This window comes from Ciona intestinalis, chromosome 2 (assembly GCF_000224145.3).
Source record: "Ciona intestinalis chromosome 2, KH, whole genome shotgun sequence".
Classification (NCBI taxonomy): Eukaryota; Metazoa; Chordata; class Ascidiacea; order Phlebobranchia; family Cionidae; genus Ciona; species Ciona intestinalis.
In genome coordinates this window covers 5,211,272-5,235,411 of record NC_020167.2, presented here as the reverse complement: position 1 = coordinate 5,235,411, position 24,140 = coordinate 5,211,272, and the positions used below count along the sequence as shown (strand labels likewise).

At 38.6% G+C, this 24,140-nt stretch overlaps 3 protein-coding genes across 6 annotated transcripts; 2 read left to right on the top strand and 1 right to left on the bottom strand.

Annotated features, from left to right (window-relative positions):
• The first annotated feature begins 406 nt into the window (after nucleotides 1–406).
• On the top strand, nucleotides 407–5,645 carry LOC101242882 (crystal protein-like). Its single transcript, XM_004225687.4, has 10 exons — nucleotides 407–1,301; nucleotides 1,553–1,776; nucleotides 1,953–2,188; nucleotides 2,432–2,570; nucleotides 2,840–3,018; nucleotides 3,081–3,276; nucleotides 3,441–3,611; nucleotides 3,874–4,032; nucleotides 4,310–4,510; nucleotides 4,825–5,645. Exons 1-10 carry the CDS (start codon nucleotides 536–538, stop codon nucleotides 5,053–5,055), a joined length of 2,502 nt encoding a protein of 833 aa, XP_004225735.3. The 5' UTR covers nucleotides 407–535; the 3' UTR covers nucleotides 5,056–5,645.
• A 1,305-nt stretch (nucleotides 5,646–6,950) lies between these two features.
• On the top strand, nucleotides 6,951–13,916 carry bmp5/7-like (transforming growth factor beta superfamily signaling ligand). Of its 2 annotated transcripts, XM_026839611.1 has the most exons (8): nucleotides 6,951–7,302; nucleotides 9,196–10,375; nucleotides 11,639–11,846; nucleotides 11,932–12,074; nucleotides 12,265–12,456; nucleotides 12,662–12,868; nucleotides 13,036–13,133; nucleotides 13,384–13,916. In XM_026839611.1, exons 2-8 carry the CDS (start codon nucleotides 9,505–9,507, stop codon nucleotides 13,645–13,647), a joined length of 1,983 nt encoding a protein of 660 aa, XP_026695412.1. In that variant the 5' UTR covers nucleotides 6,951–7,302; nucleotides 9,196–9,504; the 3' UTR covers nucleotides 13,648–13,916.
• A 112-nt stretch (nucleotides 13,917–14,028) lies between these two features.
• LOC100177802 (CUGBP Elav-like family member 1) lies at nucleotides 14,029–23,287 on the bottom strand. Of its 3 annotated transcripts, none has more exons than XM_002121591.5 (13): nucleotides 23,165–23,287; nucleotides 22,329–22,493; nucleotides 21,455–21,537; nucleotides 21,004–21,150; nucleotides 20,809–20,919; nucleotides 20,098–20,241; nucleotides 19,751–19,811; nucleotides 18,170–18,343; nucleotides 17,790–17,849; nucleotides 16,692–16,889; nucleotides 16,260–16,322; nucleotides 15,924–16,067; nucleotides 14,029–15,356 (listed from the first exon to the last, which is right to left on the bottom strand). In XM_002121591.5, the coding sequence occupies exons 1-13, from the start codon at nucleotides 23,181–23,183 to the stop codon at nucleotides 15,229–15,231; spliced, it is 1,497 nt and encodes a 498-aa protein (XP_002121627.1). In that variant the 5' UTR covers nucleotides 23,184–23,287; the 3' UTR covers nucleotides 14,029–15,228. The 3 variants fall into 3 exon arrangements, with proteins under 3 accessions (XP_002121627.1, XP_026696282.1, XP_026696283.1); XM_026840481.1 differs by having other exon boundaries at nucleotides 22,329–22,580; nucleotides 23,165–23,273; XM_026840482.1 differs by having other exon boundaries at nucleotides 16,740–16,889; nucleotides 22,329–22,580; nucleotides 23,165–23,273.
• Between the last annotated feature and the right edge of the window lie 853 nt (nucleotides 23,288–24,140).

Here is a 24,140-nt window from a genome sequence, read left to right as displayed (position 1 = left end):
TTACGAAATCAGGAAAGTGGTTATTAATATTTTAAAAGAACTTTGCAAAAGCTTTTTGTTAGGATGAAAGTATAGTAGGATGGGGGAAGATGGGACACCTTTAGCACAGAATATCCAAATATCTTGATCGTATTTTAATCAACTAACAACGGTCTATGGGAGTCAAGAGGATACGGTTTTATAATTCTTTGAATTTTCTTCGTTTACTACCAAATGTTACGAGAAAACAGAATAAAAAGGTGTCCCATCTTCCCCCACCCTACTATATTACAGCATAAATTTTCATTTTCCAAAAAAAAACTTATCTTGCTTTTTTTGGTTTATCCAAAGGTATGGGTTATCAGTGAAAACATAAAATACCCTTACTATAGTTTTCCTAAAAAAAAATTAACAAAAATTAACCTCGTAAAACGTAGATTTTTTAGTTACGCATTTCAGAACTGTTTTCTTAGGTCGGGCGATTTGCAGCACCGATAATAACCTGACTGTTCATTAATGATCAACTAGCATCAGGAGTTAGAGCTATTGCAGTAAAATGAAGTTTAAAAGTATTTTTGGATATACTTTGGCAATTCTTTTTTGTGGTGGCGTCATTGCTACCATATTATCTATTATGATGACATCAGAATCATCTTCTGAGCCACCGGTTACGACAGCAACCGAAAAAACGACAACTCTTCCAAACGAAGCAACATTGCCACCTGTAGAACCTACTACTACTCTTCCTCCTACGGAAATGACGACAACGCTACCAGTGGAAGTGACGACAGCGCCGCCAGCGGAAACGACGACAACGACACCAGCGGAAACGACGACTACGACACCAATGGAAACGACGACAACGACACCAGCGAAAACGACGACAACTACACCAGCGGGAACGACGACAACGCCACCAGCGGGAACGACGACAGTACCATCAACTGGTGCGACGACAACGACACCAGCGGCAACGACGACAACGACAGCAACGGAAACGACGACAACGACACCAGCGAAAACGACGACAACTACACCAGCGGGAACGACGACAACGCCACCAGCGGAAACGACGACAGTACCATCAACTGGTGCGACGACAACGGCACCAGCGGCAACGACGACAACGACACCAACGACACCAGCGGAAACGACAACAGCACCATCAACTGGTACGACGACAACGTCACCGGGGGAAACGACGACAGTCCCTACAACGGAAGTGACGACAGTACCTACAACGGAAGTGACGACAACCCAGACTACAGGGGTGACAACAACTACCGCATCATCGTTGGCAGGAGATTTTGTTTATGTACAAAGTAAGAGGACATTTTGGAAGCGGTTTACCTTATTCGTTTTTTTTTTATATTTTTTTCACTTTTTTTCATATGTGGCTGATAATTTGGATAACCCATTAGTGGTCACTGGGTTGGAGAAATTACCGTTAAGCGTTTTTCCCAAGGACACATACGCGTTATTCGTTTTACTTTAATTTGTGAGTTATAAGTTATCATGTGGCGCTTTGTATATGAAAATGAGGGAAGATAATGAAAACATTTTTATAATGCAGCAACTGCGGGTAAATTGAGAGGGAAAAAGACAGAGCAAGGTACAGCATTATTCCATGGTGTCCCGTTCAGCAGGGCACCAGTGGGTGATAACAGGTGGACAAAGCCTGAAAAGCCAACAGCCCTGCCATACGCAGAGGGGGATTACTACGACGCTACACACGCAAGAGCAGGCTGCCCGCAACTCTGTGAACTGCCATCGCCGCAATACGTATGCCCTGACCAGGTAAGCATTAATGCAGGATTGCCTAGTTGTATTTTCAGGTGCTTATTCCACGACTTTTGAATGTAAAAGATCTTCTTTTAATTTTTTTTACTTGAAATCACAAAATATATTTTGATACACCAACGGCCGGCGCACTGTCAAAAAATGCCGAAACTTTAAAATGATTTTTATTACAGATTGACGAAGACTGTCTCCACTTAGCGGTCTACCTACCAAGTCGACTCACTAAAGTTACAAATACGACAGATGGTGAATATTTTGAAATGATAGACAACATCGAAATCGCAAACCTATCAGTTATGGTCTTCTTTTACGGCGGAGCGTTTACAGCTGGTGCAAACGGTGTTCTACTATATGATGCGAGGTTTATTGCGGAAAAGGGAGACGTGGTTGTTGTCGTCCCTAACTACCGGTGAGTGCACTTCTTTTTTGATCAAACCATTTGTTCAGTAACTTTAAAAAAATCAGTAACTTTTTGATCAAACAATTCGTTTAGTAATCATCAAAAACAATTTCAGTAACGTTTTGTTCAAACAATTTGTTCAGTAACCATCAAACAAATTTTCAGTAACCATCAAACAAATTGTCAGTAACTTTTGTTTAAGCAATTTGTTCAGTAACTGTCACCTTTGTCAATTGCTGGTTTTGTTTTAAGAGTGGGGCCTTTCGGGTTCTTCTATCAAGACACCGGAGATACGGACGCAGTGTTAGGAAACTTCGGTATATGGGATCAAATCAAAGCATTGGAATGGGTGCAAGAAAATATACAGAGTTTTGGTGGAAATAAGAAGTCGGTAAGCCGCTTTGTACAAACAGTATATAAGCTCGCAACAACTTGGTTTGTAGAAAACACAAGTAAGAAAGTAGGGTGGGGGAAGATAGAACCTGTTCATTTCTATTTTTTCGTCCCATTTGATAATAAACCAAGAACACTCAAGGAACTATAAAACCGTATTCTCACGACTCCCATTGAACGTTGGTAATTGTTCAGGATATTAGAATATTGTGCTAAAGGTGTCCTGATGTCTCCCCTAAACCCTAGTAAATAATGTAACAATTCTAGGTTACACTGTTCGGCCAAAGTGCAGGCGCACAGAGTATTGCTGTACACATGGTGAACAATTATAGCGAACCTCTATTCCACGGAGCAATACTGGAAAGCAACCCGTTTGGAATCACGTACAAAAACAAAACAGAAGCTCAAGATATTGCTGATAAATTCGCCAAACACATGGGCTGCAGGTGCCAAATGTCTTGTTAAAGTCTTGTCGTCAGCCTGATACATAATATAATTATTTAAACAGAGACGAGGCAACTACTGCTGTCGACGCATTAGCATGCATGAAAAGTAAAACGATGGAAGAGACATTGGCCGCACTCAGAAACTTCAGTATTGTGAATCAGATAAACCCAAACTCTTTAACTCAAGTCTTTGAACCGTGGGCTCCCGTGTTGGACGAAGATTTGTTGAATGAACATCCTTACTACACATTTTTAAAGGTATTTACCACGCGTGTGTATATATATACACATGATCTTGCATGCGGGTACCAAAAATCTTGCATATAGATTTTAGCATTTTTTTTAAATCGATGTCAATATGTTTCAGTAAGAATCAAACAAATAAAAATTACAGCAAACGCTAACTGTAACGTTTAAACCAGGGCAATAACCACGACAAACCGATGATAATGGGATTCGCAAAAGACGAAGGGATGTTTTTTATTCTTCAAATATTCCCTGAAAAATCTGAAACGTTAAAAACGTACGATCTACTCATGAAATTAATGTTTGGAGATAATTATACAGACGTGGAAGAACACTATCCTCCCGAGGTGAGTGCATCAAAGTGATCAATTATAAAATAAATCGATTATACATTTTATATGTATGTAGATTTAAAACACTATACAACGGACGGTTCCTAGACTGAAATATATGCAAATCAAACATTGCGCCCAATTGACCCTTATATACCAATAAAAATAAAATTTTAATTCAACCCAGCATGTATTTATATCGAACGTATATGCGTCGGTTCTATAAAGCAAGGCTGATAACGCTGCTTGTAAACGATATTTATTACCATATATATAGTGTGGAAAATTGAGAAACTCAGAATGTGACAACAGAAACCCGATGGACGATTTAGTGACGGACTATCTTTTTACATGCCCGAGCCGCCGAGTAATGAATGCAGATGCTTCTTCCAATAACGTGTGGTGGTACATGTTCAATCAGACTTGGTCTTTTCCGGTAAGAACGAAGCCTGAGTCCGAGTCCGAGTCCGCGTACACAGCAGTACCTGTGTAGTTTTTAGCTACAACTAAACAAACCAAAAATATAGAATTGCAGCTTTAAAATAAGGATAGATAGAGTATATAGTTCAAATTACTATAAACATGTCTAGGCTTTTAAACCAACTCATACATTTTTACAAAGCTACGCTTTATATTCTTTAATACTGAGCAACATAAATTAAAAAGAGAAAACTTCTTTATACACATTATATGTTACTAATTTAACTTAACAGGAGTTCTGGGAAAACTACACCAAGTGCTACGACCTCGTGTGCCATTCTGCTGAACTGCCTTACTTATTTGACGTGGACAAACTAACTGATTTATCCTTTACCGATGAGGAACAAGTACTTGCGAACAACATCATTAAGTACTGGAGCAACTTTGCTAAATCCGGGAACCCGAACCAAATGAGTAGGGATTCCCCTATCACGGTAATTCCTTTTTATTCTTATTTGTGACGTTTATGTAACTCATATTGCCCACCACGCGAGTATAAACAGGCTTTAGAGGCTTGGTAGAAAACAAAGAACATTCGAAGAATTACAAAACCGTACCCTCACGACTCCCACAAAGCGTGGTTATTTGTTAAAACACGATCGGAGTATTTGGCATAATGTGCCCAAAGGTGTCTCGTCTTACCCCACAGTACTAAATAGCCTATACTTTGCGTTCCTAAACATTTAAAAATTTCAACATTCACTTTCGTCGTCATGTTACTGAAAATATTGTGGCATTACTTCTACAGAGCACAGAATACTGGCCAACCCTGTTCGAAACTGAAGGCCACTACAGCGCGCTCCAAATCAGCACATCTCAACTTTCAGTGTTGACCGACTACGTTTCAAACCAATGTGATTTTTTTGATGAGTTGGACTTATATTTGAAGGACGACTTCAAGTTGGGTATTCGTCCAACTGAGCTACGAGCTGCTATTCGATCAGAGGGCGAAAATATCAACAAGTTCAAAACTGTTTAAAAAACTTGATATGCAATTATTAATTCTTTATATTATAGTATGGTGGGGTAAGATGGTACATATTTTCTTTTTTTCTTGTCCCACTTGTTGGTAAACAAAAAATATTTACAGAAATTTATAACCGTAGTCCGCGACTTTAAAAAAGCGTTGTTTATTGTTGAAACCACAAAATGTGACTTTAAAGTGCTGGCGGTACCCATCTTACCCCACAGTACCATATACAATGAAAATATTTCGTTTTTAAGTTTTAATTAAACTTCTAAATGACAAAGACAGGTACAGAACGCTCTACAAAAAAACAAGAATTCTTGTATAAAAAGTTAATTCGAATTTTAGCAGTGAAATGATAGATTATTTTTTCAACGTAAAAGGTTTTGTTAAAAATGCCCCAACTGTGCATAAAGAACAAACAATGTTTGAAGTTTCTTATGCAAATTCGTTTAGTTACTTAGGCTGTCTTATAAAGAAGTTTCTCATAAAAAGCGAAATAGACCGACAAAAGTTCCGTATTAACGAATTTATCAATTTATTTTCGGCGCTACTTATTGTTTGTTTTCCTTACACGATAATAAACAAAGAAATTAAACTAAGACTTCTTAAACTTTTTAAGTCCATTTTCATTGTTGTTATTTCCGTCTCAGAAACACAACAATGCTCATGAGTCGAAGCAAAAACAATAGTCATCTATTTCCAACGAGGCTGCATTGTCTACGTCACAATGTAAACTAATTATTGCTGCGTACAGACAACCCGTGACCGCGGAAATGGAGATGAAATGTTCTGGAATTCAGCCAGTTTGTTATTTCCCAATCATGTGTTTCCGCTGCGCATAATGGCAATGTTGTGTGAAGTATTGGTTGAGGGTTTCAGGTATTTGCGACAAAAAAGTATATCTTTATGTATTAAGTTTTAAAGACGCCGCCTGATAGACACTAATTCTGTTTTGAATTAGAGGCGGACCAACGTCTTACGGCGCAGGGAAAACGTTGCGGTCCACCTGAGACCCGGAGAAACTAAACGCTAAGAGTTTCTGATAAAAGTAGAAAAAAAGAGAATATTTCCGATCGAAAAATCGCAACGTCAGTCAAGCCGCCATGGCGCCATGTCGCTCACCTTGTTGTCAGCTCCGTTCCGCTCTGCTGCGTTCCAACGCAAAGAAGGCGACGTCACCCACTGCCGAATATAACATTACTTCTAACAGCGGAGGGTCTTCTTTGACTAGATGGAATTTCAGTCGTTTTTGTCGCGATCATTTCTTCGCTGCTGTAGACTTAGTTTATTGCAGCTTCTTTTGTGTGGTAGTTTTAGTTACAGCCATCGTGTTCGGCCTCGAAGAATAGCGGCGCTTTTCTCTCAAATCGTTATCTCCGTACACTAATTCGCCAACGAGCTGGTAATGGGCGGTAACGGCTTTTGCGTCAGAGATAAATTTATTGATCACCCGAAAGCGTAGTAGGTTAGATGTGTTTTAGTACTACCTACTACGTATACTCGAGTTGAACTGCAGGTGGTCTGGCGTACGTGCATTTGATCTGTACGCGGCTTAGTGTTAAGGCAGGCGAAAGCGAGTTTATGGAATGGATCCAGCGGTTTGCTCTGATTTGCGGCCATTTTTGTATACAGCACCAAAGCTGCCGGCCATTAGTGGTATATTATGCGGAACCTCTAAGTCTAATAGCAAGTACGGCAGAAAAAGTTCCATTAGTGGCAGGGTCGGTCTAGACTTCACTTGAGTCTTCCCGGCAAAGTTCAAGTAATAAATCCTGTTACAGACTAATTGATGATGGCCAAGCACGGCTCACCGCAAAACCGATTTTCTTCCGACGTTTTTTTCGATATTCCTTGCCGAGGGTTTGTACGTTTTTTTTCAGGAAAACGCAGATAAATAAATGGCGGGTAACGTCGGTAAATTCGTGGAAACGCTCTGTTTGTACTTTGCCATAAAAACTAAAAAAAATCAATTCGAAGCGACGCGCTATTGTAGACTGTTTAAAGTTCATTATCGCGATGGGAGACCTGTGTACTCAGTAATCGTCGTTTCTACCTTTGTATAACCACGTACACTCACGTGGAGTCTTTCAGTTACCTGAAGGAAGTGAGCGCTTGATCGACGTTGATCTAATCCGATTTAATGCGGTGACGTCAGCGACGAAGTCGTCGCTATTAAGAGATTTTCTTACCGTCGATGAATTCGGTGCCCCGCTTTCAAGTCTGGTGGTTACGGAAACGGCTTGTGGGAGATATCAGGTAATTTGTGTACAGTTCGGCGCCACCGGGGCAACAACGTAACTCATTTTACTGAAGCTTGTCCAACGTGAGTGTGGTTGCAGGACACGGGTTTTGTTTGCGCTGTAATCTCATACATTTTCAGAAAAAACCTGTATTGGAGCTTTTTATAAAAATACGCTGTCCACATATGCTTTGTAACGTTTAAAACTTTTTGAAATTGATCGTATACGGAACTCCTCATTATTGTTGCAGGGCTGTTTACCGAAATTTTGTATCGAAACGATCATTTCCTCGAGATCACGACGATGCAGTCATTAAGTTATTTCGACGCCACTCCGCTAAAGTGATGGACCGGATAGAACAGACCGACGCCAGATCATTGTAGTGATAGCATCGCTCGAGGAATTTAGCGCTAAACGGCTGTAAACGAAACGGCGATGTCTGGTTTGTTTTCGCTCGAATGTAATGCTCGTTTCCGAGGTGACAGCGGCACTTATACCGGCGCTGGCAGGGGATTCAATTTACCGTAACCCGATTTCGATTCGTCGCGTGACCGGGGTATTTAAGGGGGTGCGCACTTGCATCTTGAAAATGTGGTTTCTCGCTGAGATTTGTTGAATCGTGAGCGTTTCGAGAGGTTTGAGAAGGTTCAGTGAAGATCGGGGACCCAGACGCGACGCGCCTCGCTTTGTTTGTGCGAAATATCTGAGTGGCGCCATGGGTTTGCACAAGCAGTAGGTACAAATCGTGGGCCTCGTTCAATTTGTGTGATCAGTGTTCGTTATACACTCACTGTGGTTGGGGAATTGTCGGCAAGTAATTATCCTCGAACGCGAGCATATAGGCGAGCCTCTGTCAACATTCTTAGTATTTAGGCAGGCTGATTAATTTACAACTAACCGCGAGGTCGTGTTTTCAATTTTTTCCGGGTTCAAATAACGCACGTCGTTGGCAGTTTTAACCCAGGCGCTTGCAGAGCATTGCGGTAAACGATGAAACACACAACTTTTACTTTGATTTGGTTATTTCTAGAATTTGGCGAGCGAAAGAATGCCGAATTCGTGACACGGTTGTGTGACGTCGAGCAGATACAGTGCTTTGTTATCGCATGGTGGGTTGGGTTTCCCAAACAACCAGTATTATCGGATACGATGTTGTGCAAAGACCGAACACGCGAAACTCACGAAATCGGGCAAAACTTTCCTGACATAGTTGACCTGCGTGGGTTGTCCACGTCACGCGAATGTCTAATGTACTGGAAATAAATTATTTCTCACGTGGGGTTAGGTAATCTAAGATAGCGAAACTGTTTTACACATGCGAGGATTAAAGAGTATTCTGCTATATTTAGAACCCGTGAGGACACGAAAGGACTTTAACCGCGCAGGAGACTGCTGATGGGTATTACTGCCAATGGTAACGAGATGGTGCGTGGCTTTGTCCAATGCTGATGGAGGGTCCTTCAACTCTCACAGGAGTTCTGTAGATTCTGCTTGAATGCGTCGTTGCTCGCTCACTTTTCAAGGATTACGGTGTCGCTTCATGGCCGGTGGCGCCCCGAGACCCGATTTCAGGATCCGCAGTATTTGGTGTCGATTCGGTTGTTGCGTCACAAACGCTATTGTGACTTGGCGCCTAGGTGGTCGGGATATGTTTCGGCAAAATGGATTTTTTATGAGAAAGTGACTTCTTCGAAAGATAACCCCATTCCAATTATGCGCATATCGCACTATAATGGTGGCTTGCTTGATCCATGTTCCGGTTTTCTGAGCTTATAATAACTAGGCCCGCGGAGATCATGCGTTTTAACCGCACGATGCGAAGATACCTCTATAACACGATAAATACATATTATTATAAGTTTTGCGGCTTGATACTTGAACGTGCGAATTAAGACAGTTCGTTTTTCAGGTTGCAATCACTTGAAATACTAAGCACATACTGAATGTTAAGAGTTTGGTGAAGAACAAAACCTGGAAAATCTGAACACCAGCACCTGACAGCGTTATCTGCTCGAACAACTCAACCGAACAAGAGATCCATCAGCAGCTATAACTGTGGCACACATTCGTTCCGTGTGAACCTCGTTCGGATGGAAGAGAGCCGTTATCTCTGCTCATGCTCAAAGATTGAGCTCAACACGACATAGAAGGAATTAGTTTGGCGTAAACAAGCGTCTGTTTTCACTTGGGAAAGTGAACAGGGACCTACTTTTCCGTGATGACTTGTCATCGCAATAAAGCGCACCTGCGCAGTGAACTGGAACCTACTGGTTACGATTGCCAGTCAGTATGCAGCTGTAAGATCGGACACAAGTGGAGCATGCGGATCGCAAGTAAGGACATGCGACGGCATTCAGATATTGACACTATGGATCTAAGTAAGACTTCAAGTCGAGATTGCTGTGAACTGATATACCGTAAAAAACTGAAGCTTAGGCGACGGAGATTTGAACTGCCGACAGCGCCGCAATTTTATATATATTCTACTTTGCTCTTGATTTTATTTATTAGCGTCATTTCTTCGGATGCGTACGTCATTGAACACGAGGGTCCAACTCAATCACACCTTTACAGAAGACTTGCAGGTAAGGAGAGGCGGGAATATCAACGTCAGATCTTATCTTTGCTGGGACTCAATCATCGTCCTCGACCCGCCAATCAAAGCTACCAAGTTCGCACCTCTGCGCCACTGTACATGCTTGGTCTATACAACTCGGCGTCAGGCGGGGTTGCTGAAAGACCGATAGGTCACACCCAAGCGGAAATCGATCCCACGAGAAACCAGTTGGAAGGTGCAACGGACTTGGGCGGTGGCGTGGGATTCGATCGCTATTCGCTTAACCGAAGGACGATGCCAAATGGGGTTTTCAGGGGCGGAGTATCGACCACTTTAAACCGATACTTAGAGGAAGGTAGGATTTTTAACGAAGTCGGAATTTTCGAAGAGAATTCGGACCAGAGTCGGCAACCACAAAGTTTTCATGCGACAGGAGGGCCGTACAACAGCTTGGCTACGAACCAGGTTGAAAAGAGGTTGTTGGACGACTCTGATCTCGTCATGAGTTTTGTGAACACAAAGCAACCGAGAGGTAAGATCGGCATATTAATATATCTCAAATATTTTCCATGAGTGCCCATTGAATCGTGAAGTATAAACTCGCAACATTTTCAAGATATTCGGCGGTTAAACCCGAGTAATTAAATATACGCGCAAACAAACTGGTACTCGAGATAATCCTTGCCAGAAACCCATAAGTATCAGGTTCGGTGCTTTTATATATGCGGGTCAATTGACAGGGTCGCTGAATTTTTGCTTTGTTTAAAAGAACCTGACACCAAACGCGGGCAGCCATTTTGTTTCCATTGTTGAGGCTTTTCCGCTCCTTGAGTGGCATGCTGAAAGCAGCGCCAATCGGTGGAATTCAACCCGTGAGCGCATCTTATCTCTGATGTTTCCGCCCCATTTAACGTTTCCGCATTTCCGTTCATTTGTGCTGAAAGTAAAAATCGCCCGAACGGGAAACGAAGTGCTTGAAACGAAATAGATTCGGAATTTCCACGTGATGAGGACTTGTTTCATTTAATGATTTTCGCTGCTTTTTCTGTTGACGAGGTTTCAAATTAACTATCTTCGAAATGCGAGTGTCATAAAAAAACGATTTTACTTCTGGGTAATGTGTATAATATACAACCTTTAAAAATGTGCGATGTAACTAGGTGCGTGGCAAGCAAGCAAGAACAGATGTAAAAAACGAAGTCACGTTTCCGCCTGGACCAAATATGGTAAATTGACTGAGAGCTATTTCGAAAGGTGGGACCGGAATTTTCCATTTGCCTTATTGTTGTTCAGTTTTATTACCGAAAAACAAACACAGGAATTTCAATTTGCAACAAAAATGCGTCAAACGTTGAGAATTTGCGGTCGCGACTCGCCATATTGACGATATTGAAACGCCACACATCTTGAAATACAGTCGGTCGCAAAATTGCTTTATGAACCAATTTAAATCTCATGGCCCATTGCGGTAATTGATTCCAGCATCAGACTATGTGGTCGGTTTCCCGTGAAGGCCACAGAACGCCAGGGACGTGTTGTTTTTACCCGACTTTGATTTATTTCAACCCAAACTGCTGTTTGTTCAGCCAAAGTCGCGCGTACTTTCATCGTGCCGATTCCGCGCGTATTTACTGACGTCACGATGCCGAATGTCTATTGCGCACTACAAACGAAGCTTTGTTCGGCGACTATTACTGAGATAAACAATCAGAGTATTCCAGTAGAAGCACGGGATGTTCTTATACACTGCTCGCTAAAGGCCCTTACCGCAATGTACAACAATTGTGTCATTTAGGTGTCGATGATGAGACGTTCTCGTCCAGAGAGTTGCGGAGAATTTTGATTCGTCACCGATCTTTTTATTTCGAGATGCGTCACGTGGGAGAGAACGAGCGACTCTCAGCGGCCAAATTCCGTCTCTACAAAGAGAGAAGCGAGTATGGAACAAGCAACCAAACACTGAGAGTCAACGTGTACCAAGCAATGCCGGATGCTCGGGGAAGGTGAGAATCGCTAATATGTTCGTATCTTTTTCAGTTACCTTTTCATGTCGCATTAAGAGATTACATCTTTTAAATTATGACACAGACCAACTGTTTATCTGCTTGGCACCCGATTGGTTGGGACTTCAGAGGAAGGATGGTTGGTTTATGACGTCACAAGCGCTGTACGCGACTGGATCATTACTGGAACTAACGTGGGCTTAAAAGTCACCGTTGAAACCCTAGACGGTAAGGTTAATTGACGCTAATCGCCCTGCTGGTGCCATGTCGTAAATTCAAATAACATGTTCCTTTAAATGTACGTCAAGGAACGCCCATGTTACTGGGCCAAAGATAAGCTTTTTAGTGTAAAAGGCGACACAGGCAAACATCTTGCGGTTCGTTTTCGGTCAGACGTTAATCCGACTCCGTAATTCAGGTTCTTACTTGAAGCCGCAGAAAGTTGGAGTTGTGGGCAGGAAGGGAGAGGCTGCAAAACAAGCTTTTCTCGTCGCCTTCTTCGCACAGGGAGAAGACTCTCAGCGTGAACAAATAACCAGGAGGTTCAGGAGAAGTCCTCCGGATGCAGAAGAGGCGGAAGAAGACGAAGAGGAGGATGACTGGGAAGATGGTTAGAAATGTGATCGAAGATAAAACAAAAAATACTTTTTTTATACAATTTCCAAAGATAATTGAGTGGATAAATAATAAAAAATGAGATTTAAAAGCCGTCAAATCTACCTTGACTTTTGTATAGTTAAAATCGTACAAGAGTTATTTTACAAGATAAGTAGTAAAACACAATTTGAGGGGTGATCTTTGTAACTGTTTAACAGAATCAGCTCCGGGGGATTCAGAAAATACGCACACAAACGACACAAACAATCAAACCTGGAGAGCCCCAGGTTCTGCTGCTTCGGAAGTTGTGTACGACAGGGGGACGCGTTCGGACATTACAAGCAACACTGTTCCCGGAAATGACGATGCACCGGAGAGAGAGAGAACGATGTGGAGAAGAAAGGCGAGAAGACGAAAGAAAAAAAGTACGAGACCCTTTCTTACTGCAATAGTGACCGAATAGACAACCAACGGAATTGTATATTAAATATTTACTACCAGTTAGAAAACTGCTGGTTTACAAGTCTGGCCCATTAGAGCAAAACTACATTGCTGTATTAAACTCATTCTTATTAATTAAAAAATTTTTTAGATCGTTCCAAGAAGAAAAAAACGCCATCCAGACGAAAAAAATCCGAACCTTGCCATAGAAAAATATTCAATGTCCGTTTTAAAGATATTGGCTGGGAGGTACGGCATTTTTATTTTATTTTTCATGTGCTCTATTGAGTATTCTAAACTGTTATAATCAATGACATGGTTACAATAGTTTGATTGTATTGAAAAGTATAATGCTGTTCCAAAAAACAGTTCAATTTATCTGAAACAATCTGACGTTGCCATAGCCATATCGCAGTTTATTCCTAGTTTTAACATTTTCGTAAAATACTAAGGCAAGCTGTACTATGTAACCTTCTTTAAACAATCGATTTTATTTCAGGACTGGTTGATTGCGCCACAACACTACGCGGCTTACAGGTGCTCAGGTGCTTGCGCATTCCCTCTTAATCACCACACGAACGCTACAAATCATGCCATTATTCAGTCGATGGTTAGCACAATGATTAGGACAGCCTCAGTACCTATGCCATGTTGTACACCCACCGAACTACTTAGTCTTGATTTTCTGTATTTTGACGAGAACGAGAATGTAATGTACCGAAGGTTCAAAGACATGGTTGTCGTGTCATGCGGGTGCAACTGATCATTCAACCAACACGAGTCAAATATATGATGAAATTAGTTCCACCAGAAGACGCACCGGTTCCAGTGATCTTATTACAAGACCACACTTCAACCCAGCAATAACAATGCGCCGATGCCTGAAAGGAAATTTTGGTGACGTAAATTATGATTGATTTAACGTCATTTAAAGGCAGATATGACCAGTGTACCTTTTCTTTCGTGCCTTCTCATTTACTGCTCGGCTGCTTTTACCCGTGTGAAGTTTTAATAAAAGGGCAGTATACACAACGGATGCTTCCTCTTCTGTCATAAACACCATTGTGACGTAAATAACCGATGGTAAACGTGGTGTCTTGAAAACAAAAGAAATCGCGAATTCGGCACAAAAATGTACCTTTGGTCTTGTTAATCTTAACGGGTTTTATTTCCAAGAAAATTACACTGTTACCAGACACGGTACAAAACGAGTAATAGACGTAAGAACCATAAATATAGTATACATCTCAAAAAACGTGAAAGAACGAGAAAACGTAATACGTCGTCAACAATAAAATAATATAACAAGTAAAACCGGGCAACCAAATATATATTAAAATGCAAACAATGCTTAAAACTAATATAACTTACGAACTGGGTACGTACAGATCATATATAACAAGTCACGCTTAAACACTTCTTTCTGGTCTGGACCAAATTTCCTTGCACACAAAAACACAACACCTAACAGCACAAAACAATATAGATAGTGACGTAATAAGAGAAACCTTTTCCGCTGGTCCTATACGTCACTCGACTATTTTGAAATCAAACCATAAGAAGAAAAAACAGAATCAATAACTAAATAAAACTATTTGTTAAATAAAACAAAACGTAAAAATAAATACGCGGTCGAATTGTCTAAAGCGAATCTCTTACAGTGTGACGTCACTCCACGGGTCATTGACTTTAAAAGCGACGTCAATCTCTCTCTCGAGGGTGAGGTTAAAACAAAAGAAAAACAACGCAAAAACGTATGAAACTTAAAAACTGGACATAAATAGATAGAATATATAACTAATCTAGGTAGGCAACGTTTTGCATGCAACATTTCTGCTGAGTCAGCGTTTTCTGACGTCAGTCAATTGGGAGCGCAAGAGATTTGAATTATTAAACAAACTTGGACGGTGAGAATGGCCGGGTTTAAAAGACGTAAAAACTTGACGAAAATAAATATTTGGATAAAATTAAACGGTAAGATCTAACACTGAGTGAAGACGAATTCCATAAAATTTCACATCGAATTTTAAGCAGCGCAAATCCAGAGCACCAAAGTAGATCTATTGCATCCCGTGTGACATGAAACACTCAAATTACATCAGCAGCCCCTTGCAGAACGACACAGAGCCGGCTTAACGCATATTGTAGCGAGTAACACTGGCAAAGGACACCAGACAACAGTGGGACGGAACACAACACATTCCGGAAAGGTCTTCCAGCAAGAAGCAGCCACTTGAACAAAAACGACTAACACTGGAACATCGTAGGGTGGAGGGGGCGTGTGCAAAATAATCCCAAACTAATGAAAAATATACACAACATCTTTAGCAGACCTAGGTTACTTCTAATATGCTTTGCTCTCGCCCTTGGGACGCTTCAGCTGAACTTTAAGTCTCTTCATTCCGATCTGGAAACCGTGCATGGCCTGGATTGCGTGCTGAGCCGACGCCGGGTTATCGTAACTCACAAATCCTGAGAGAAATAATAAAAAATAAAATATGGCATAAAAAAGTTAAATATGATGATTTTGGGCAAGAGTAAACCAAACACTGTATTGAGTTCATTCAGCGGACAGTCTTTTATATTCTAATATTTTCTATATGGGTGAGGTCCTACGGCAAGCACGCCGATGGAGCTTAGGATTTACACTACCATTTTATAGGAAATTCAGTAAGCGGAAAAATTACAATTAGTAAATGATAACCTATAAATCAATGTCTGAAAAATATTGACTATAGGGAACATAGCCATGTGGTTTAAAACTGGTTTTATTAAAATGACAAACTGATATAACCCATATATACAGTACTGTGGGGAAAGATGGGACACCTTTAGAACATATTATCCAAATACCCAGATTGTGTTTTAAGCAATTAACAACAGTCTATGGGAGCCGGAAGGATACAGTTATATATTTAATTAAATGTTCTTTGTTCACTACCAAATGAGATGAGAAAATATAATGAAAAGGTGTCCCATCTTTCACCACCTATACTATATCACATAACAGGTAAGGCATTATAAATCGTTATCACTTACCAAAGCACTTGCTGAGATTAGTTTGCTTATCAATAAAAACTTTTGCCGATACGATCGTCCCGAATGTAAAGAATGTCTGCATCAGGTCATGGTCCGTGAAGTGAGTTGGCAAGTGATAAATGAACAAGTTCGAACCTTCAGGACCTGACCATGTATTGTTACAGTTGAGTCAAGCACATGTCACGTTATAATTGAGGTGTCCTGGCTTAAGTTATATGGGCCAATGTACTTGAAATACAAAGTTTCCCAAAGTTATATGGGCCAATGTACTTGCATTACAAATTTTACAAAGCCATAGGCCAATATACTGTATTATAAAATTAAAAATACCGTTACCTTCTTTGTGGCTTCCAGCTGGAGAGGAGTTATGGGGATGCATCATTGATTGGTTGTACATTGCTGTTAAATGTATTATGGTTTATCAATACAAGGTTTAAGTAGTAGTTTTATTAGGGTATATAGTTGGACATCTTAAATGTGATCTAAAGTTACCATCATATTTTCACAAAATAAAACTGCTTCTGAAAGAAGGCTAAAAACCATAAAAAATGGCCGTTTTAATTGGAAATTTGGAGTACGAATTTATCTTAATAATATGATAACTTAGTTTGTCTCTTCGTTTACGGTAGAAATATTTTAAACGAAAAGACAGGATATAGCGACAAAACAACAGTTTCTTGAAACACGCTTGCAGTTAAAACATTTACATTTAATTGGAAGAAAATATCGCTACACCTAGACTTGCGTGGTCGCTACACCTAGACTTACAAGTTGGTGAAGTCAATGCAGCGAGCATGTGTGCTGTTGGGTTGATACCTGTTGCTGTAGATGAAGGAGAATGGTTGAGATCGAGCGTGAGGTTGCTCCCGCTTTGCTGAGCCAGGTTCATCGTCATCGGATCAAGAGGACTTGTGGAGGAGCAACCAGAACTCATCCCGTTGTTCATCCCAGCACTTGGGTATGGGGCTGGGGGGGAAGGAAATTGTTATGATTGAATAAATGAATGTAACTTAGTTTATCCATGAGTGGCCGGAAAACAACAGTCGGTATAACACGGGTGTTCATACACCCGATGCCACCTTACAAGTTACCATGTATGTTACTTTGTGGGTGATCATTTTTTGAATTTTTTTGTATGGCTGATATATTGGACAGTCTGTTATTGACCACTGGGTTGGAGCATTTGCTATTAGGTGTCTTGCTCAAGGAACATTTGCCCAGAAAGCCAGAATGCTAGCAGCGTCAAGCCTTGACCCAATTATGACTGGGTCAAAGGCGGGTGTGCTAAACACTTTTCCACGGCTTTGCATATTAAAAATGATTTTTTTTGTGGTGTAGACGACATCTGCTCAGTGTGTGTTTAGTGGCAGTGGTTTCAAAACTGTGGTACATAAGCCGACGAGGTCTCCCAGGTGATACACAAATGATTTTTTAGGGATTGGCGTAAGAAATATTTTAAATCAAACAAATTACGTAGAGCATGGAATTTTATGCTATATTCCCAACTGTGGTTCCCAACAGGTTTTTAAGACCCATATAAAAAAGTCAGTTCGGTATATGCAACCCAAGCAAATTGTTGTAATATTTTAAAAGCCATACAATACTGCATTGCAAACAAAGGTTAGACTCTAACGTAAAAGATTTATTGCATGATTTAAACAATATAACTGAAATGAAACTGAAAAACTTGGTCTATAAAAAATTTAGTTCTGTTAGATAAGTATGCATTCAGTAAAGTACATTTGAAACATTAGATCTGGGCTTGATGTATTGCATAACATAATTTTGTTAAAACTAAAAGTTGAAAGGAAATTTTAAGTACATGCTTATCATGCTTAATAGCAATATAGCATACAAGTAATTCACCTGAATGTTGTTGAGCCCACATGTTTGAATTATGACTATGCGATCTGTAGCTAGTTCCACCTATGTAAGTTTCTTATGATCAGTTTAATATATTTAAATTCTAACAACCATAGTTGCATAGATATTGTGTAATCTATTTATAAAAATATCACTCTTTTTCTACTTGACATTGAAAGGAAAATATTTACCAAAAATTTATAACTTTGGTAATATGGAAAATAGTACTGTTATCAAAAATATTAAAAACAGAAAGAAAAAATTAACTAATAACTAAAGGACCATTACAAAATAACACTAAATACAAAAAAAAGAATTTTTAATTAAGGTAAATAAAGCATGTTGATATATTTTTGTACTAAAAATTGGGAAATAGAACTTACTGGGACTCGCACACACGTTCCCACCGTATTGTGATGTCATTGACGAAATGCCACTGCTTCCGGGCACGGAGTTGGAATTATTGTGCGAGACACTTGAGGGCTGGTTGCTTAGGAGTGTCTGAGCAGCAGCAGCGATCGTGAGTGCTTGTTGGAGCTGGGTCGTTGAAAAAACACCTGGAAACGAAAAACGCAGTTGTTTAAACTGTACTTGGTTGATTTAAACTATGACTTAAGGTTAAGACTAATCCACTTTGTATTGATGCTTAACCGACTTTGCAATTAGTTATTATTATCAGAAAACTACTGGTGTTTTCACAGTGAGGATTAAAAGGTTAGATAATAGATGTCACATAGTCACATAGATATGATATGAAAAGTACAATATGTAACTTTTTTGTGGTATCAGTAACTTAAAAGGCTAATCACAAATCGTAGATTTGATTTTAATATCAATGTATATAAGAAAGATTTGACTTTAATAGGATTAGGTTACCACTGTTACCAGATTATTATTATACATTAAAAAATAAAACCCAAAAGCCATGTTGAATTTTTTAAAGATTAATATTTTAAGGTTTTTATTAAATTAATAACAAATCTATGGTTTAAGTGTAACATTTGTGGAATTAATTTAAACTTCAGACATAAACAACTTTTAACTGAGATATATTAAACATACTTAACCCTTAAGCCAAGTCGAATTGATTAAATGCATGTTATTGTTAATTAAGTTGTTCGCATTAGAAGTGTAATAATCAAAACAGACCAAAGAACAAGGTGATCTGATTTTCTGCAGCCTATCTTGAAATCAATAGAGTAGTGAAAGAGCTTTCATATTAACAGCTACTAATGAATGCACTCAATCGGGTATTAATGACTTTTAAATTAAATACACGTTAAGAATAGTGTGTCACTGATTTTAAATTAAAGCATAAACTAGTAAAGTATATTTGCATGTGCATTGATTTATGTGTATTTTTAACTTTATTATATTTTGTATTGATATTGTAAAATTTACATTTATAACTGGTTAGTCTAGTTCGCTACATCTTTTAGTGTGTGCTTAATGTCAAGTACAGTATAAATGCATAGAAGAGATACAGGTTGTGTTAAATACGACGGTTAGCGTATTAATACACTGGTATCTATAAAGTCAAATAGGGTACGCAGTGTAACGTAATTGTTTTGCACAGCAGACAAAATAATCAAACAATATTATTGATTTAATTATTGGAATATTGCAACATACATAGAAGAGTTAAGAATTTTATTTAATCTTAAAACACCTAGTTTATTTAGTATAATTTAAAATAAAATGTTTAAAAACTAAATTTAATGAATATGTCTTAAAATTGATAGCAATAAGAAGTTTTTACTGTTTTACTTTAAAATAAAATGTTTAAAATATGATTAGTTAGAAAAAAGGCTGAATTGAAATTTTCAAGCTACTGTAAAGTTACTGTAATTATACATATATATATAACATTGGCAGCGACTGACAAAGTACTGCATAACTTGAAGCATAAACATATACATAAACATTCAAAGCTATCAAGGAAGCTTTACATAGAAAGCCCTTACCTGAGTTGTGTTGGTTGCTGGGTGCATTGTATTGGTTGTTGCAAGCCAAGCTTTGAAGAACCTTTAACAGTAATAAGTTAGTAAGTTACTGCTGTAAGGTGACAAATCCAAAAAAAACAAACAGCACAATTGATTACAATTGAGAAGAAATTGATATGAGACAGAAATGACCTAATTTTTTTGTTTTTTTTGTGACACAATACAGTTACAAATTTTGTTGGCACAAAATGGGCATATTATTAATACAAAATTTTGTGGGCACAAAATGTATTTATATTTTTAAGTTAGAAATTAGGTTATATGGGTAGAGCTTCTTGCATGAACTACAAACAAACATTTCTACCAACCGGAGCTAATGCCGCTAAACCAGACAGATTCTTCCACTGATTAGAGAACTGGTTAAGTTGCATGGCAAGCTGGGATTGTGTTTTCTTCCTTTCCTTATCCTTCGGTGAATCAGCTATCTTCACTACAATTGGCGCAGAGCAACCCTAACCAATACAGTTTTAAATATTACAAACAATTTCGAATCTAAGAAAAAAAATTGTATATTTTTATTTTTATGTATATATATATTTATATATATATACATATTTTTTTTTTGCTTTTTTTCGTTTTCTTTTCTAGGTCACTACAACGCTAATACCAAATATGCGGCTTTATTGCTTTTGTATAACTCAAGAAACGAAGTGCATGTGTGCAAGATTTATTACAGGGCTTAATTTACAACCATATATCTATTTAACTTCAACACTTTATAATTTATTATCCCACAGAGCACAGCAGACAGCACATAATATGACACTATACATAAATTATCCTATCTACTTTATTATTCCACGGATGGGGTTTTGAGACTCACGGCCAGAGTTGATCAATTACCCCAACACCCAGGGTGCAACAACACATTAGTGACCACTGGGTTAAAGCAAAGTCTATTAAGTGTCTTGCCCAAGGTTATAAACATAATACATAATTGGTATCAGTGTCGAGCATTGAACAAAGTATCTTTTGGTTAAAGTGCTTTTATAAAGTAGTTTAGTATCCACAAAATATACCTCCATGGTTGTGGACTGGTGCATGTTGCGTATTGCATTTTGAGCTGAAACTCTTTTCGAATAAGTTACAAACGCACATCCTTTGCTTACACCATCGGGATTCATAAGAATCTGAAACATTACCAACGTTACTATGTATCTTTCTGAACAGATTGGAATTTGAACTCACACCACAAGATAAACAAACACACTCACTCTACACTCCTCTATGTTCCCAAATGGACAGAACAATTGACGAAGGTCTTGCTCCGTCATCTTTTTACTAATCATCCCAATAAAGAGCTTGCGATCCTCACTTTTGTTTTCTGAATCTGCCGGCTTCATTTGAACACAGTGATGCATCTGCTCGGAAATTTAAACATGCATGTTGCACCACTTGACCACTATGTATACAATACTCGAATACTGGACCACTGGTTATTAGTGTCAAATACATTTTACACAGCTTTTTATTTGAAAGGCCAGAAACAGGCACATATTATTTCCGAAAACACATGTTTAAAATAAGTGCTGCTTTGCAGAATGCTATACTTAAAAGTTAAATTTTCCTAAAATACGCAAGTGTCAAAAGTACAATTCTCAGAAATAGTCAGAAACATAATGCAATTACAGAAGCAGTAACAGATAGCTGCCAATAGTCACATACCCCTGGCAAAGTTTTCATATTATGTAGTTCATTTTGTGCAGCAAGTGCAGCCTTCCGAGTGTAGAATGTAACAAAGCAACAGCCTAGAGATTACAGTGTTAGTACGTGGCAAGCCGTAACTAGCCAGAGCTTAGCAAGAATGAATAGCTGACAAGCAGCTTAATATATATATATACACTGAAATATTCATACACTGTGTTACAAGACCTATTAGTGAATATACAAATAACAGCAACTAAGAGGTAAAAAAAACTAAAACAAAATCAACAAATGGCCAAGCAAAAATAACCAAATAACTTGTAACAACATTGCACAGATAAAAAAAAACAAAACATTAAGAAATGAACCATTAGATGCAATGAGTTGATGCTTAAGTTGTCATGCTCTTAATTAAATAAAGTATAATAAACACACTCTGTAGTATTGGTGAAGCTTTGAATAATACCTAAGTAAGCTTAAGTAATGCCATATTGACAAATGTTACTTTGGTGCTTAATGAAAATTAAAGTGAAACAATCTTTGGACAAATAAACTCAGGTTAGATCTTAGATGACTATGTACATGTAGAACTTTTGTTGAAAACAGATAGGGGAGTGGTTCTAATTAGAATGCCAATAAACATATATGCAGTCATGGCCTAAGGGGTAAGATAATTACTAATCATAGTTACTATTTCTAGGATCACTGCTTGGCCTACAGACAAAGCAACAGTAAGTTTCTCTTCTCTTAACTTGTATAATAGTTTGCCATTTATATTGAAGTTTTATGATTATTGGTAGCCCTCCCCCTCATAAATTTTGGAATATACACCTCAGGAAGACAATTGCAGCATATGAGCATAACAAAGTTAAACAACTTAACTGAAAGTACTCACCTTTGCTCATAACACTACCCTTTTCTCTTAGAATATTAAGTTGGTAGATTGGCCCATAACCCTCGAGAAACTCACGCACCTCAGATTCAACCCATGTTTTGGGAATCTGACCTATGAACATCTTAATCGCATCTGGGTCCGGCTGATCCCCGTGAGCAGGAGGACCTGGGTCATCCAAGGGTGGAAGGGGGTTATTTTTACGCCGAATTTTCGCTGGCGGGTAGTCAACCGATTTACTTAAGCCATGCTTTCCTATACACGAAACATGCAAGTGACAAGACATCATACGAAATTACGAACACAGGCAACAGAATGAGACGTGACATGACAGGGTTAGTGGGAGAACAGGATGCATTTATATTTACCGACCGACACGCAACAGCAATGATTAGTTGACAGCAACGTCCGCAATTGTAGTTATAGGAGAGTAACAATGCACAAAAACAAACAAGCAACATTAATATAAGGCGGTGAACATGTATGTTACACTTGACACCCATTCAATTTAAACAAATATATCTACTAAACAGGTGTTAAACGGTATGTATTAAACAGGTCATTAATACAATATTATTGTTTTTCAGTCCAAGTTAATTGTTTAGGTTTTCTTTACTGTTAAGTATAAACTTAATTATAAACACTAAAATATTAAACTTTAAATTATTATCATTGTATATATATTAAGAAATGACGCAATCTACATTTAGTTTTTACCATGCAACATTACATTTATTATTTGATATAAGAAAAACAATCTAGGTCTACATGTTACAAAGTTGATGGAAAAAGGCAAAATGTTTCAGCAATTAAGTACAACTAAAAAAAAAGATTATTACCTGCTGAATTACCGTTCATTCTTGTTTAGTTGGTGGTCAATCAAGTTTAGGTGCAGTAGCCTATTCATACACTGGCACAGCCTATGTATTATTTAAGTCACTGCCCAGCCCACCTAAAATGTCAATGTAACACTGTTACTGATCTCTGTGCTGTTGCCATACAAGGATTGCCTAACTAACTGGTAATATAATAGCATGGTTACAGCTGAGGCCTGGTACCATGTACAGTGTTCAACAATCAAAAGGAATTTAACAAATAATTGGTGTGGATTACACCTGTTGCTAGACTCCATTAATGCCTTGCCTGGGCATGTTATTTAATTCTTGGTTACGACTGTGAGCACATGTACTATTTATAATAGATATGTGGTCACAATGAACTTTGGCCGCGGGATAAGGATACACACACCACTTGAGTTTGTGCACAGCAAACAACACAATATATATACGGTACACAATCTTTACAAACAGAAATATCATTCATACGCAAAATTCTATTCAATGAAATTAGGTTTAGAAGTATACAAGGCTTAGCCTATACTGTTAAGAGCAGTTGATTGGATCAATGGAGCCAATCTGGTTTATAGGTAAGTATGAGCTATAGGATTTTCCAGCAGCCTTTTTTATGACTAGGCTACCCATTGTGTACAAAGTACAAGACAATTTGCAAGTCAACAAAATTTTAAATTAAGTGGACTCACTCAGTTTTTTACAAATCTATACTGTTTTAATACCTGGTACCGCTAAGATTGGAGTTGTAAATAGAAATTTTACAAATAAAAATTGATACCGCTGCTTATGTAAAGTAGTTTATCTAAATGTGATGTGATTTAGCCAAATTAATGCAATAAATGTACAAACATTGCAAAGGGGCATTTCAAGTAGCAGTTGGAACCGATTATTTTCTTCATCAGAAAATGCACCTGAACAATATTAACAAGTACTGACGACCCCTGCACTTTATTACAGAAAACTA